Source organism: Microtus ochrogaster, unplaced genomic scaffold (assembly GCF_000317375.1).
Source record: "Microtus ochrogaster isolate Prairie Vole_2 unplaced genomic scaffold, MicOch1.0 UNK43, whole genome shotgun sequence".
Taxonomy (NCBI): domain Eukaryota; kingdom Metazoa; phylum Chordata; class Mammalia; order Rodentia; family Cricetidae; genus Microtus; species Microtus ochrogaster.
The window spans coordinates 268,121-280,407 of record NW_004949141.1 but is presented as its reverse complement, the minus strand read 5'-3'; the positions used below and the strand labels follow the sequence as shown (position 1 = coordinate 280,407).

The 12,287-nt window shown below is 35.9% G+C and overlaps 1 gene segment (V, D, J or C); it reads right to left on the bottom strand.

The window, feature by feature from the left end:
- Positions 1–9,664: 9,664 nt before the first annotated feature.
- LOC102000225 lies at positions 9,665–10,158 on the bottom strand. The segment is given in 2 exon segments: positions 9,665–9,987; positions 10,098–10,158. Coding segments are annotated over 2 exon segments (366 nt in total).
- Positions 10,159–12,287: the final 2,129 nt, after the last annotated feature.

The window sequence follows — 12,287 nt, the reverse complement described above, 5'->3', positions numbered from 1 at the left end:
AAGACATTCCAGGATAAGAACAAATTTAAACAATATGTAGCCACAAATCCAGCCCTACAGAAAGTAATAGAAGGAAAATCACAACCCAAGGAATCCAACATTGCCCACACTGCCTACAATAACTCAGACATTACAGAAAGTAATAGAAGGAAAATCACAACCCAAGGAATCCAACATTGCCAACACTGCCTACAATAACTCAGGCATCTAGCAACCCTTCACCAGCACATATCAAAGAAGGGAGATACACAAACTCTACTACTAAAAACAGTAAGAATAACTGGAATAAACAACCACTGTTCATAATATCACTTAATATCAATGGACTCAATTCACCTACTAAAAAAAGCATAGGATAAGAGAATGGATACAAAATCAGAATTCAACATTCTGCTATTTACAAGAAACACACTTCAACCTTAAATACAAACACTAGCTCAGAGTAAAGGGTTGGAAAAAGGTTTTCCAATCAAATGGGCCTAAGAAACAAGTGGGTGTGGCTGTACTAATATCTAACAAAATTAATTTCAAACTAAAATCAATCAGAGGAGATGGAGAAGGACACTTTATACTCATAACAGGAACAATTCATCAGGAGGAAGTCTCAATCCTGAATATTTATGCCCCTAGTATTAAAGCACCCACATATGTAAAAAGAAACGTTGCTAGAACTCAAAGCACACATCAAACCCCACACTCTAATAGTAGGAGATTTCAACAATACTCTCTCATCAATGAACAGGTCAAACAGACAGAAACTTAACAGAGAAATAAGAGAACTAACAGATGTAATGAACCAAATGGACTTAACAGACATCTACAGAACATTCCACCCAAAAAGAAAAGAATATACCTTCTTCTCAGCATCTCATAGAACCTTCTCAAGAATTGTTCACATAATCATTTAACAAAGCAAACATCCACAGAAACAAAGAAATTGTAGTAACCACCTGTGTATTATCAGATCACCATGGAATAAAGTTAGAATTCAACAATAATTCTACCCCCAGAAAGCCTACAAACTCATGGAAACTGAACAGTCAACTACTGAACCACCCCTGGGTCAAGAAAAAAGAAAGGAAGAAATTGAAGTTTTCATGGTATTTACAAAGATGCTGAGCTTGAGGAATTGGTGACTCTCTCTCTTGATTCTCTCCAAGAAGGAAATAGATCAGGCCCAAGGCCTTTGTCTCTTCTGGATCCAGGCCTCAGTACTTTTCAGCCCACAAAGTCATTTTTGGCCTCTGTGCTTATATGGGGAAAAATAATCTATATAAACAAGCGAATGATCTCAATCCATTTTGAACAAAAGTCTTTTAAGAAAATTAAATGGAAACAATTACTGAGTCTTACCCAACAAACTTCCCAGTAACTGATATGAAAGACACTAGTGGAATCTTTGCTTCTTTAATGCCAACAGTAAAGATTAATGGATTAATGGATGATTTAGAATGAGGAGAGTTTCACACCAGCAATCTGGTGACTTGTGTGGTGTATGAGGAGGTTCAGGAAGAAAAGTGTGCATTCCGTGGTGATGACATCCCAGTTCCCTGCGTCATGAGGCCCTACAGCACACACTGATACTCTCATAGGCCTTTCATTCTCTCTCCAGTCTCAGTTTTATGAGATATCAGTGCCTCATGAACATACACTTCTCTTCCTTTGTGTCAGTATGAAGAAGGATGCAAAAAAGAAATCCCACTCTAACTGAAAATTGCATATAATGAAGGGTTATTTATTTAGGGGTAGACTCAGAGGTACAATCCTCCTCATGAATGGGGAACAGGAACTAAATGATGCCACATACAAGTGGGCAGGAAACTTAAAGACTACTGGCTAGAGGAATTCCTATAACACCTCCAACTTTTGTTTAAATAGGAGAGTTTTAAGCCTACTATAAAATTATATACAATAAGAACAAATGTCAGGTATAAAAATAAGAATTACTACTAGCATAAACAATATCAAACAAGAAACATGTGATAAATATCTCAATAATTATCCTATCATAAGGAGTTTATGTCTTATAATTAAATTGGCCAAGTCATGAAAGAAAAGTAACTACAACTACATAGTCTTCAACTCCACTGAAGACCCAAGAAGGGAATTAATATTTCTTGAGTAAGCAGGAAGAGCAATCAAGCAACTTACAAAATGTGCAACAAATGATAGAGACAACTGGATACCTAGGCAATCACCCAAAGTCTCATTTACAATGTTGGAGCAACCAACTTTGGCTAACACCTAGAGTAAAAGACAAACCATTTTCAGAGGCAGAAAAGTTTTCAAAACCATATTGCCCTGTCTTGGCAAGATTTGGCAGTCCTTTTTCTTATATCCTACTTATCCTGTCCAGACATTGTGAACTTTGTCAGTGGTTGATACATGGGCAGTTCTTTGCCCAAAGGCCAGTTTTCCCAAGAATAAAACAAACTCCAAGTAGTGTGTCTTAGGGACTCAGCATTCTCTTGGGAATAGATCAATGTTGCCAGGAGCAGTTGTGTCTTACATCAAGAGAACCCTGGGTTATTAAAATGCATTCCATATTTTATATCTCTTTGAAGTGGTTGAAGATTACCTATCAATGCAGAATACGATCTCTATGTATCAAAGAACCTGAGTAGTCTTTAAACAATTATGCCACAAATGAAGACAATGGCCTCAAAATGTAAACAATGTATAAATATCTTGATCAGAGGTATAAAGGTGTATTGCAATACTAAAATTATATCAATATACAAAATATCTTAATCATGCATACATACAATGTGACAAAATAAGTTAGCCTAAGTATACAAATATTGTAGACAAAATAGGAACATATTCAATGTAATTTTAGTTTATATCAATATACAAGAATCTAAACCAATGTAAATTGTTATATATAATAGTTTACAAGTTTTCACTCCTTTATTCACTATCATTATTAGTGTGAATAAGCTCACACTAATCTATTATCCAATTCAATTTCCCATTTTTTCAATGAGATTACTGAGTTTACATAATTTTTCCCAACCCCCAACCTTATAACAATTATAATCAACCCAAAAATGATGTCCCTATACCTAGGACAAATTTTGTTGGGAGAGGGAATATTGTCTTCTAGAATTACTTCCACTGACATGGGGGCAATGTTCTTTCTATGGTATATTGTGAAAGTAATAGTTAAGTTCCAAAATTACTATCTGGTATAATTGCAAATAGTCTGAGTATTCAGTAGGGTTTTCTGAAGTTCCTATTTGGAGTTTTGGCCAGAAGGTTGTAAAAATAGTACACCATTTCAGCTACCTATATTGAAATCATCTAAAGCAGCTAGTACCCAAAAACAGGTCTTATAGTAGAACTATCAGTATCGTGACATCATATCAACCAGGTGGAGTTGCTGTTGTTGGGCCCCATCATCTTCTCGAAAACTTTAAGGATTACTGCAGGAAAATTTATTGTTCATTGTGAAAAACTCAAACATTATTTATATAAACATATATTCAATGAAAGGTACAATAGAGACAAAAATATGTATAAAGAAAATTAATTTTTTAATTCCTTTTTGCTTTCTGTCCCATACCATGGCTCCTGACATGAAACAGAAACTCTTATTTTTTTTGACAACATGCTTGAATTTAGAGAAAGATAGAGCCATTCCAACACCAAAGTGAACTCTATACATACATATATGTTTCGATCACCTGTCCTTATAAGTCATATTCCCTTTTCTTAATGATCCTTATTATATAGTTATTTTTTCTCTGTCAACATTGAAACATCCAGGGTCTCTTGAATTTTTGAAGTGGTGTATTTTTTTGTAATAATGAGAGCAAAACCCTGCTTCAAACCTGTAAGGTTTCCTTACCACCTGTATGGTTGTCACCTCTGTGGATGAGCTGTCATTTCTTTTTCTCAAGAGATTTCTCTTTTGCAAACTGAATCTTTATTAATTTTGATGGTACCCATAACATTTTTTCTCCTGTTGAAACAAGAGCAAAAACCCTTTGACAATGTACCACGTCTCCTGACTTCCATAGTGAGGTCGACACAACCTTGAAATATACTATCTGATTAAATTCAGAAGAATTTTGTATTATCCAATTTCTCTTTGCTACTGTTTTTCCTTTCTTGTTAGCATTAAAAAAATTCAAGGTCAATAAAGCATTATGCAATCACTTTTGGAGGTATTTTATACCACTTTCTGTTTGTTTAACATAACATTTATAGTTCAATTTGATCTTTCTATAACTGCCTGACATGTAGGATTGAGTGGTATACCTGTAAAATGTTTTATATTACATCAAGCAAAAAACTGTTTCATTTCCTTAGAGATATGTGCTGGACCATTATCTGTCTTTATTTGTGCAGGTATATCCATGATGGCCATAACTTCTAATAAAGGTGTGATTACTGAATCAGCCTTTGCTAAACTCAAAGCATTTGCTCATTGAAAACCTGAATAATTGTCAATGGTGCAGTATACATATTTTAATTTTCCAAATTATGCAAAGTAGAACACATCCATTTGTGATATTTCATTCCTTTGTGTACCCTTTGTGTTACTCTCTGCAGGTAGTGGTATTTGGTTATAGAAAGAACAACTATGATATTTCTTTATACTCTTCTTAGCTTGTTGCCATGTAATAGAAAACTCTTTCATTAAACCTTTGCTAGTGACATTATATCTCTCATGAAATTCTGAGGCCTTCAATATATTTCTAATCAATAATCAGTGAATTTCTATATCACCTGTGCTAATGGACCTGGCAGACATCTTTGGGATTGGATGTGATATAGATATATATGGAACAGAGCCTATTCCTAATTATATCTTGCCCCTAAATAAGTAATGAAGTCAATTCTGTATAATCTGGTATAAATTCAGCAGTTTCAATATGCAAGACAACTCTTTCTGCATATTGTGAATCAGTAACTATATTAAGAGGTTCTTTGAAATACCTTAGTACCATGAAAATAGCATATAATTCTGCCTTTTTTATTAGGGCTCCATTCCACCTTACTTAAATCTTTTGATTTGTAACCTGTCTTTCCTGATCTGTTTGCAACAGTATAGAATGTATGGGCTCTAGTTTTTTGTGTGTCTCATAAAATGTCGGGAAGGATCCAAGCAGTTCTCTTTTTAAGGTTAATTCTATCAGTTTTGGGATAATTGCTATTAATCTCTCCTAAAAAAATTACCACAAGTTCTTTACCAGGGGTCAGTGTCTTCACGTTTTTTTTTTTAAATTTCACCAGAATTAAAAGGCACTATAATCTCTGTTGTGTCTAAACCTACTAGTTGAGGAAGTCTCAATTTAACTCCTATAATTAATTTAGAGATTTTCTACATTAGTTTTTAAATTTTTACTTGGTTTCTGTGATACAAATATCCAATCTAAGATGCTATTTTCTTTTTGTATTGAAATTTCTGTAAGATAAAATCTGGAAGGCAATATGAATAAGATGCAAGTAAGATTTGGATTCACCCAATCCACTGGTACCTCCTGTAATTTTTCTTCAACAACAATTAATTCCTTTTCTGCTTCAGCTGTTAATTCTCTGAGACTATTTAAGTCTCTGTTACCATCTAAAGTTTTGTTTAAACAACTATTCAATTAGATTTTATCCCAACAGCTAGTTGTATACTGGAAATGTCTCCTAACAATCTTTAAAGTTATTAAGTGTCTGCAATCAATCTCTCCGAATTTTTGCCTTTTGTGTTCTAATTTTCTGTAAACCTATTTTATAATCTAGGTAATTGACAGAATCTCTTCTCTGTATTTTTTCAGGAGCAATTTGTAATCCCTATTTTGGCTAAACTTTCTTTACTTCTTCAAACATTCTTTCTAAAATATCTGCACTTGAATCAGATAGCAAAATGTCATTGATGTAATGGTAACTCATAGATTTATGAAATTTTTATGCATTATTTCCAGTGGCTGACTTACAAAGTATTGGCATAGGGTGGGGTTATTGAGCATTCCCTGTGGAAGACGGTCCTTTAGTATTTCATAGTAGGTTGAGAATTATTGTAATTAGCCACTGTGAAGGCAAATTTTTCTCTGTCCTTTTCTTGGAAAGGTAAGTGAAGAAACAATCTTTTAAAACAATAACTATAATAGGCCTTTCTTTGGTAATATATAAAGCAGAGAAATTTAAGATTGTAGAAGGTCCAAAGGTTGAATTACCTTGTTGACAGCTCTTAGATCTGTCACCATTATCCATTTACCAGATTTCTTTTTAAAACAAATACAGAAAAATTCCAAGGGCTGGTTGACTCTTCAACATGGTGAGCATCTAATTGCTCCTTTACCAGTTGTTATAAAGCCTGCTCTTTATCTTCTGTTAACAGCCATTGTTTAAACCATATTGTTTAAACCATATTGGTTTAAACAAAGTAGCAACATTGATACTTCTAGACGTTTACTAGTTGCTTTGTGTTCTTGTACAGCCTGAATGGCTGGTGACCTTTGTGTATAGTACCTTATAGTATCCTTCTTAGAATTATGTGTTTTGGATATGGCAGGAATGTTAATCTTCATATTTCATTGCTACAGCAGGTCACAATCCCATAAATTCACTGCGATATTAGCCACATACAGCCTAAGCCCTCCTCCCTGTCCTTCTAGCCCTATGCATTCAAACCATCTTGTTCTTTGTTTCACTTGAAATAGGGTTCAAGTTCTTAGAAACTGAACATCTGCCTCTTGAGGAGGCCAATTTGGAAGCCACAACTCTGGAGCAAGGATACTCACGTCCACACCCAGGTCTATCAAACCCACAATTACAATGTCATGTATACACTCTCAGCTTTGGTCATTGATCATTTATAGAAGTCTGCCAGAGTAAGTGTTTCCTATTTCCTATTGAAATTTTTGATTTATCCTCCACGCTTATTCCATCATCCAGAACAGTATGGTCTTATACAGAAGGCTCTGGATTTTTAGATTTTTCTGGTGAGACATCTCCTCCACAGTGACTGGGAATGATTGGACCACTTTTGGCTTTCAGGCCTACTAGAGCTACCCCCTCCCCCAAGGAGTTTCCCAATAGTATCAGGATGCCTCGTCTGTCTTTTGTTGATCTGCATTCATTGGTCCAAAGCTGGCCTTTGCTATACCTTCTACCTATACCTGAATGCTGAGTCCTCTATTCATGCCATTCCCAAGGAGATGTTATTCCTAGGAAACCCTTGCTTACACTCCCTTCTCAGGTGTCCTATTCTTTCTTTATTGAGCTCTACATTTTTCTCTGTTCCCCTCCTCATCATTTGGATAGTGTGCAGATTGCCATCCTGAAGAGATACTCAATCGGCTAACCTATCGTAACTTTTTAACAAATTTTGATTGTCAAATTCAGCAATATGTATATTTTAAGAAAGTTTCTCAGTACTCTTAGAAGTGGATTCATTTTGTCTGTCAAATTAATGTTATCCTTTTCAATGGAATCTTTTTTCAGGTAACTTATGATTTTCGATGGTATTAATTCTGTCAGCTAGCTGTTCATTATTAGTCTGTAAAGACTGATCATATCTAAAAGTGCCTCATTCTTGGCTTTGTTATCAAACCATTTTCTTAAGGAAATAATATGAAGAAATAAAGTAAGTAATAATGTTCAATAAATGGATGTATCACAATATCCATATAAACCTTGCAGAATACAATCTATAGTATTAGCAAAAAAATTACTAAAAGTTTTAGTGGTAATTATTTCTGCCATTATATAACTTTCAAGTTTATTAATTTATTAATTACCTGTTATGAGTTCTGGTATATTGTTTTAGGTGTAATATTCTTTATAGTCCAGCAGGTGTCATGGTTGCAGAGTCGTGACTAGCACCAGTGCAACTGTTGGAATATGAACAGTCCTGAGCAGCTTAGTTTCCCACCTTAGTACTGGTTAAATACTGAGAAATATGTTTTTCTTGACAAATTAAAAGCAATTAAATCAATTCTGTCCATGGAGCAAGCAGCCCATAACTCATGGGCAGGGAGCACAAACCAGAAACTGCACAAGTCGCCATGAGGCAAGGAACACAGCAGTGGTGGAGTGGATGTTCATGAACTCCAAAATTTTCAAGTTGCCACACACAGTTAGCTCCATTGTAGTTGGGGTTTTAAGTAAGCCAAGCAGGTGAGGTTGGGAGACTTTCTGGGCTGTGTACTGTTTAGAACTCTAAGCTGGTCCACTCAGTAGGTGTGGAGTCCGGATCTACGTAGGCACCAGATGAAAGGGACATTAAAAAGAAATCCCAAACTAGCTCAGAATTGAGTATAATAAAGGGTTATTTATTTAGGGGTAGTCTCACAGATCACAATCCTCTGCATGAGCTGGCAACAGGAACTAAATCATGCCACCAGAAGAGAGGCTAGACCCGTGCTTTATATTGACATATATGGTAACATAGAATAAGAGGACATACCCAAGTAGGTGGGTAACTTAAAGGCTACTGGCTGTAGGAATACCTACAACATCAGTCCAGCACATTACAGCTCAGATCTGGTCTTTTAAACTAGATGTGGTAAGAAAAGTGATTTGGAGAGCACGGTCATCCAAAAATAATATTTCCAAAAAGATGCCTTTGTATACTTTTCCCCATAGACTGGGAATCTCACAAGAATTTAGAGAGAACAAAATAACCAAATTTTGAGCATCTGGTAGAAATTTAAGAATTATTTTTTAGAATTTCATTACAAGCTCATTGGCTTTAGGTAGGTTTGAGGTTGAGTTTGGTTAAGAAAGAGAAGACCTGAAAGTGATATGTTGAGTAAGACAGAATAGAGGGCATTATGCTAGCAATAAGATATTTGGTTATGGAAAGACCACAGAAGGTTTCTGACCATTATCAAGGGTGTGTGATGATGAGCTAATGCCTTTTCCTTAATACTTCATGGATATATGCCGTTACCATGAACACAGATTGCTAACTTCACTTTGGTCTGGTTTGTTCTTCCTCTGTGTTCTATATTCCCTAGCTTCAGTTCTTGGTTATTACCTAGAAAACTTATTGAAAGGCATCAGACACAGCCAAAAATGCCAATATAGAAAGGTCACATGAAAGAAATTTGCAGAGACTAAACCATATAGCAGTAATTTTATCCTTCCTTTAAAATATTTGGGAAGGCTTACTAAGTAAAGAGGAGTGTCAGAAGCAATATGGAAAGTTTGTGAACATTTGAGGACAATGCTCAGCCACTGTGGCTGTTTCTAAAATTTTGTAATGTGTCTAGGGGGCCCTACCACACCACTTCATAAATAGCTTTACATTGTACTTCTTAGCAATTTGGAGTTAAAAGACAGGGCATGAGAGAATAAAGACTTTTTATAATGAATATACATTCCTGTGAACTTTAGTGAGTAACAGTGAGAACTTTAAACCCATTTCTCTAACTTTATATAAGAATGTTCTCACCAGCTCAGCTCTGTACACATGAGATTTGATTTTACACAGTCATTAATATTACACAGGAGTGAAGTCAATACAATCCTTGACTTTCCTCACTTTTGCAATGTGCTCAGGAGCTAGAACTATAATCTATCCCCTTGAGTATTAAAAAATATATACGAGTGTGATAAGTAAAAACTTTAGATGATCCTTTTCAAAGCCATAGGCTAGCCTTGGTAGCAAGAGAGGAAAATGGTTCTTGTCCTGCTTCCTCATTTATACGGGTCACTGTGTTCACCCGTATTGTCCTCCAGTGCTATAATATGTACCACAGAAATAGTCTGCTTCATCATCAGGCTGAAGTTTGGAGATGCTTAAGTAGCGCTGAGCTCCAGAACTGGAGCCAGAGAAGCGATCAGGGATCCCATCTCCCTTGCCATGGTTTCCATTACTGCTAACATACATCAGATACTTAGGAGCCTTGTCTGGCTGTTGCTGATACCATCTAATGGTGTAGGTGCTGTAGTCACTACTCAAGGTGCAGGTGAGTTTGACTGAGGCTCCCAGGGAGGCTGAGGCTGTGGGTGACTGAGTCAGCACAGGTTGGGAGAAAGACCCTGTAAAAGAGAAACACATTATCTTCTGGGGTAAGAGAAGAGGGGAGAATATACCTTGTTGTCAGTTTGTTTCCCTGAACTATCATCGGGGTCTAGTTGACACTCCTAACCTGTGCAGTGAAGGAGGAAGAAGAGGAGATGAATCCAAGCCATGGTGCAGACACCACTGAGCTCTGCTGAGACAGACATGGTGTGGGTCTCTCTTATCCTTCAACATTTCACAGAGATCTGAGAGGGCCTATCTTGCAAATATGCAAATTTTCTTGGTCAAGAAAGTTCTTTTTTAGGTGTTTTTGCCGTCAAAAGTCTAGGTATCACTTCCTTCCTGAGGTTGCCCAAAAGATCACAGTAGCCCCAGCTGCTGGGCCTATTGGATCATGAACAATCACAAAGAGATAGATGTTCTTATCTCAGCTAGATTATCCAGATTCTTCAGTGAACCTGTGGAACCCACTGTTCAGGTTTAGGTTTGCCATGTTTGTCACCACAATATTTCCTTAAGGCTTTGATGACTAAACACTTTCTGATCAAGTTTAGGAGTTACCTTCTCTGAGGCTGACTTTTACATTTTCTCTTTTGTTTTCTCTCCAGTGGAAACACTATGTATATCAGTGTTCATACTCTATGGGTCATGACCACCACAGGACAGAAGACACATATCAGCTATCCTGTTGATCAAATATTACATTATGATATTTAACAGTAGAAAAATTACACTTATGAAATAGCAATGGATATTTTCCTCTTTGGGTGACAACACAAAGAAGAAACTACATTAAGGCCTCAAAGTATTAGAAAATCTGAGAACCAAGTTTGTAGACATTAATTTATAAGGATCTCTTTATTCACAGACCTTTCCTACTTATGCTGGGGACAGAGAAATTTACTCCATGGGCCCCTTCTCAGAATGCTCAAGATTCCAGACGTAATCTCTCTGCTTGGTTCCTTATCAGATTGACCCATAGAGACACACTGATGAATATTAGTATTTAGCATGATAAATATTATACTGCATGACTCTTTTGATGCATTATAAATTAAAATATGAACATTACATGAAAATACAAAACAAAATTATGAAGACAAAATGTCTGGGAAAAAACAAAGTGGGCTTGTGTTTGTCCTTAAGAAAGGATTAGAGAGAATTGATAAAGAATGATTGTGTGTGATGGTTTCCAAAGCACTTGTGGAAATTGCCTACTACTTATCTAATATCACAATACTATATTTAATTGGCAGGTCTTTAGGGGCATGGATGATCAGAAAAGGGAGTTGCTCTAAACTGGAGAAAAGAATTAATGAATCATGATAGAAGAAATAACAGGTGTCACTGGGCAAAAGCAACAGGAATGTAAGGACCATGTGTGTTTGTTCAGGTATGCTTTAATTCATACATGGTTAAAGTAACTATGTACCTTAGTTGTCTCTGTCCAACACACATCCACCAGGCTCAGGGAATATGCAGGAAAGGAAGTGTGTGGAAATAGCTTAAGATCCAGATATGACAGATGCCTCCAAGGAAACAGCATCTTCCAGACACAACAGGACTGATTCACATGTGAAGTCATAGAAACGTTGAAACAAGCATGTAAGCCCAGCACAGGTTCAAATCAGAAAAATTGCCAGATCCATGAAATAGAAGCAAATGTATAGTCATAACCTTAGCTGGAATTTAATTGTAACCAAAAACATAGAATAGGGAAAATCAGTTATCTCCAATGAATTGTCACTGAAATATCAAACACACTCGATGGCAGGCCTCATAGTCAACAGTAAAGAGACTTTATGGTGTGTGTGTCTGTGTGTGCAGTTTTAAATTTTGTCTGATTGATTTTCTCATTTTCCTTCCTCCATTCTTTTTGTTTAATTTTTCCTATTGTTGCTGTTGCTTTTTTTGGTGATTTTTTTGTTTTGTTTGTTTTGTTTTGTTTTGCTTGAAAGAGAAAGAGCATGAAGTTAGATGAGTAGAGAGCTGGAAGGAACTGGGAAGAGTTGGAAAAAGGGAAACAATGTTATCAAAATATATTGGTTGAAAAACTTAAAAAGTAAAATAATCTGAATACAAAATACTAATAGACAAAAATAGAAAGAAAGAAATATAAAAAAGAAAAACACACAGACAGAGATAGAGAATGGAAGGAGGGAGGGAAGGAGGAAAATATAGAAGGAGGGAGAAAAGGATGTAGGAAGGAATCAAAAGAAAGAAGCTAGGGTTCTGTTATCTCTTGTTGAATATATGCACAGAACTATGTACATTGTATCCTACTTAGAACTTTTGAAACAGCAAGATTCTTGAGTGT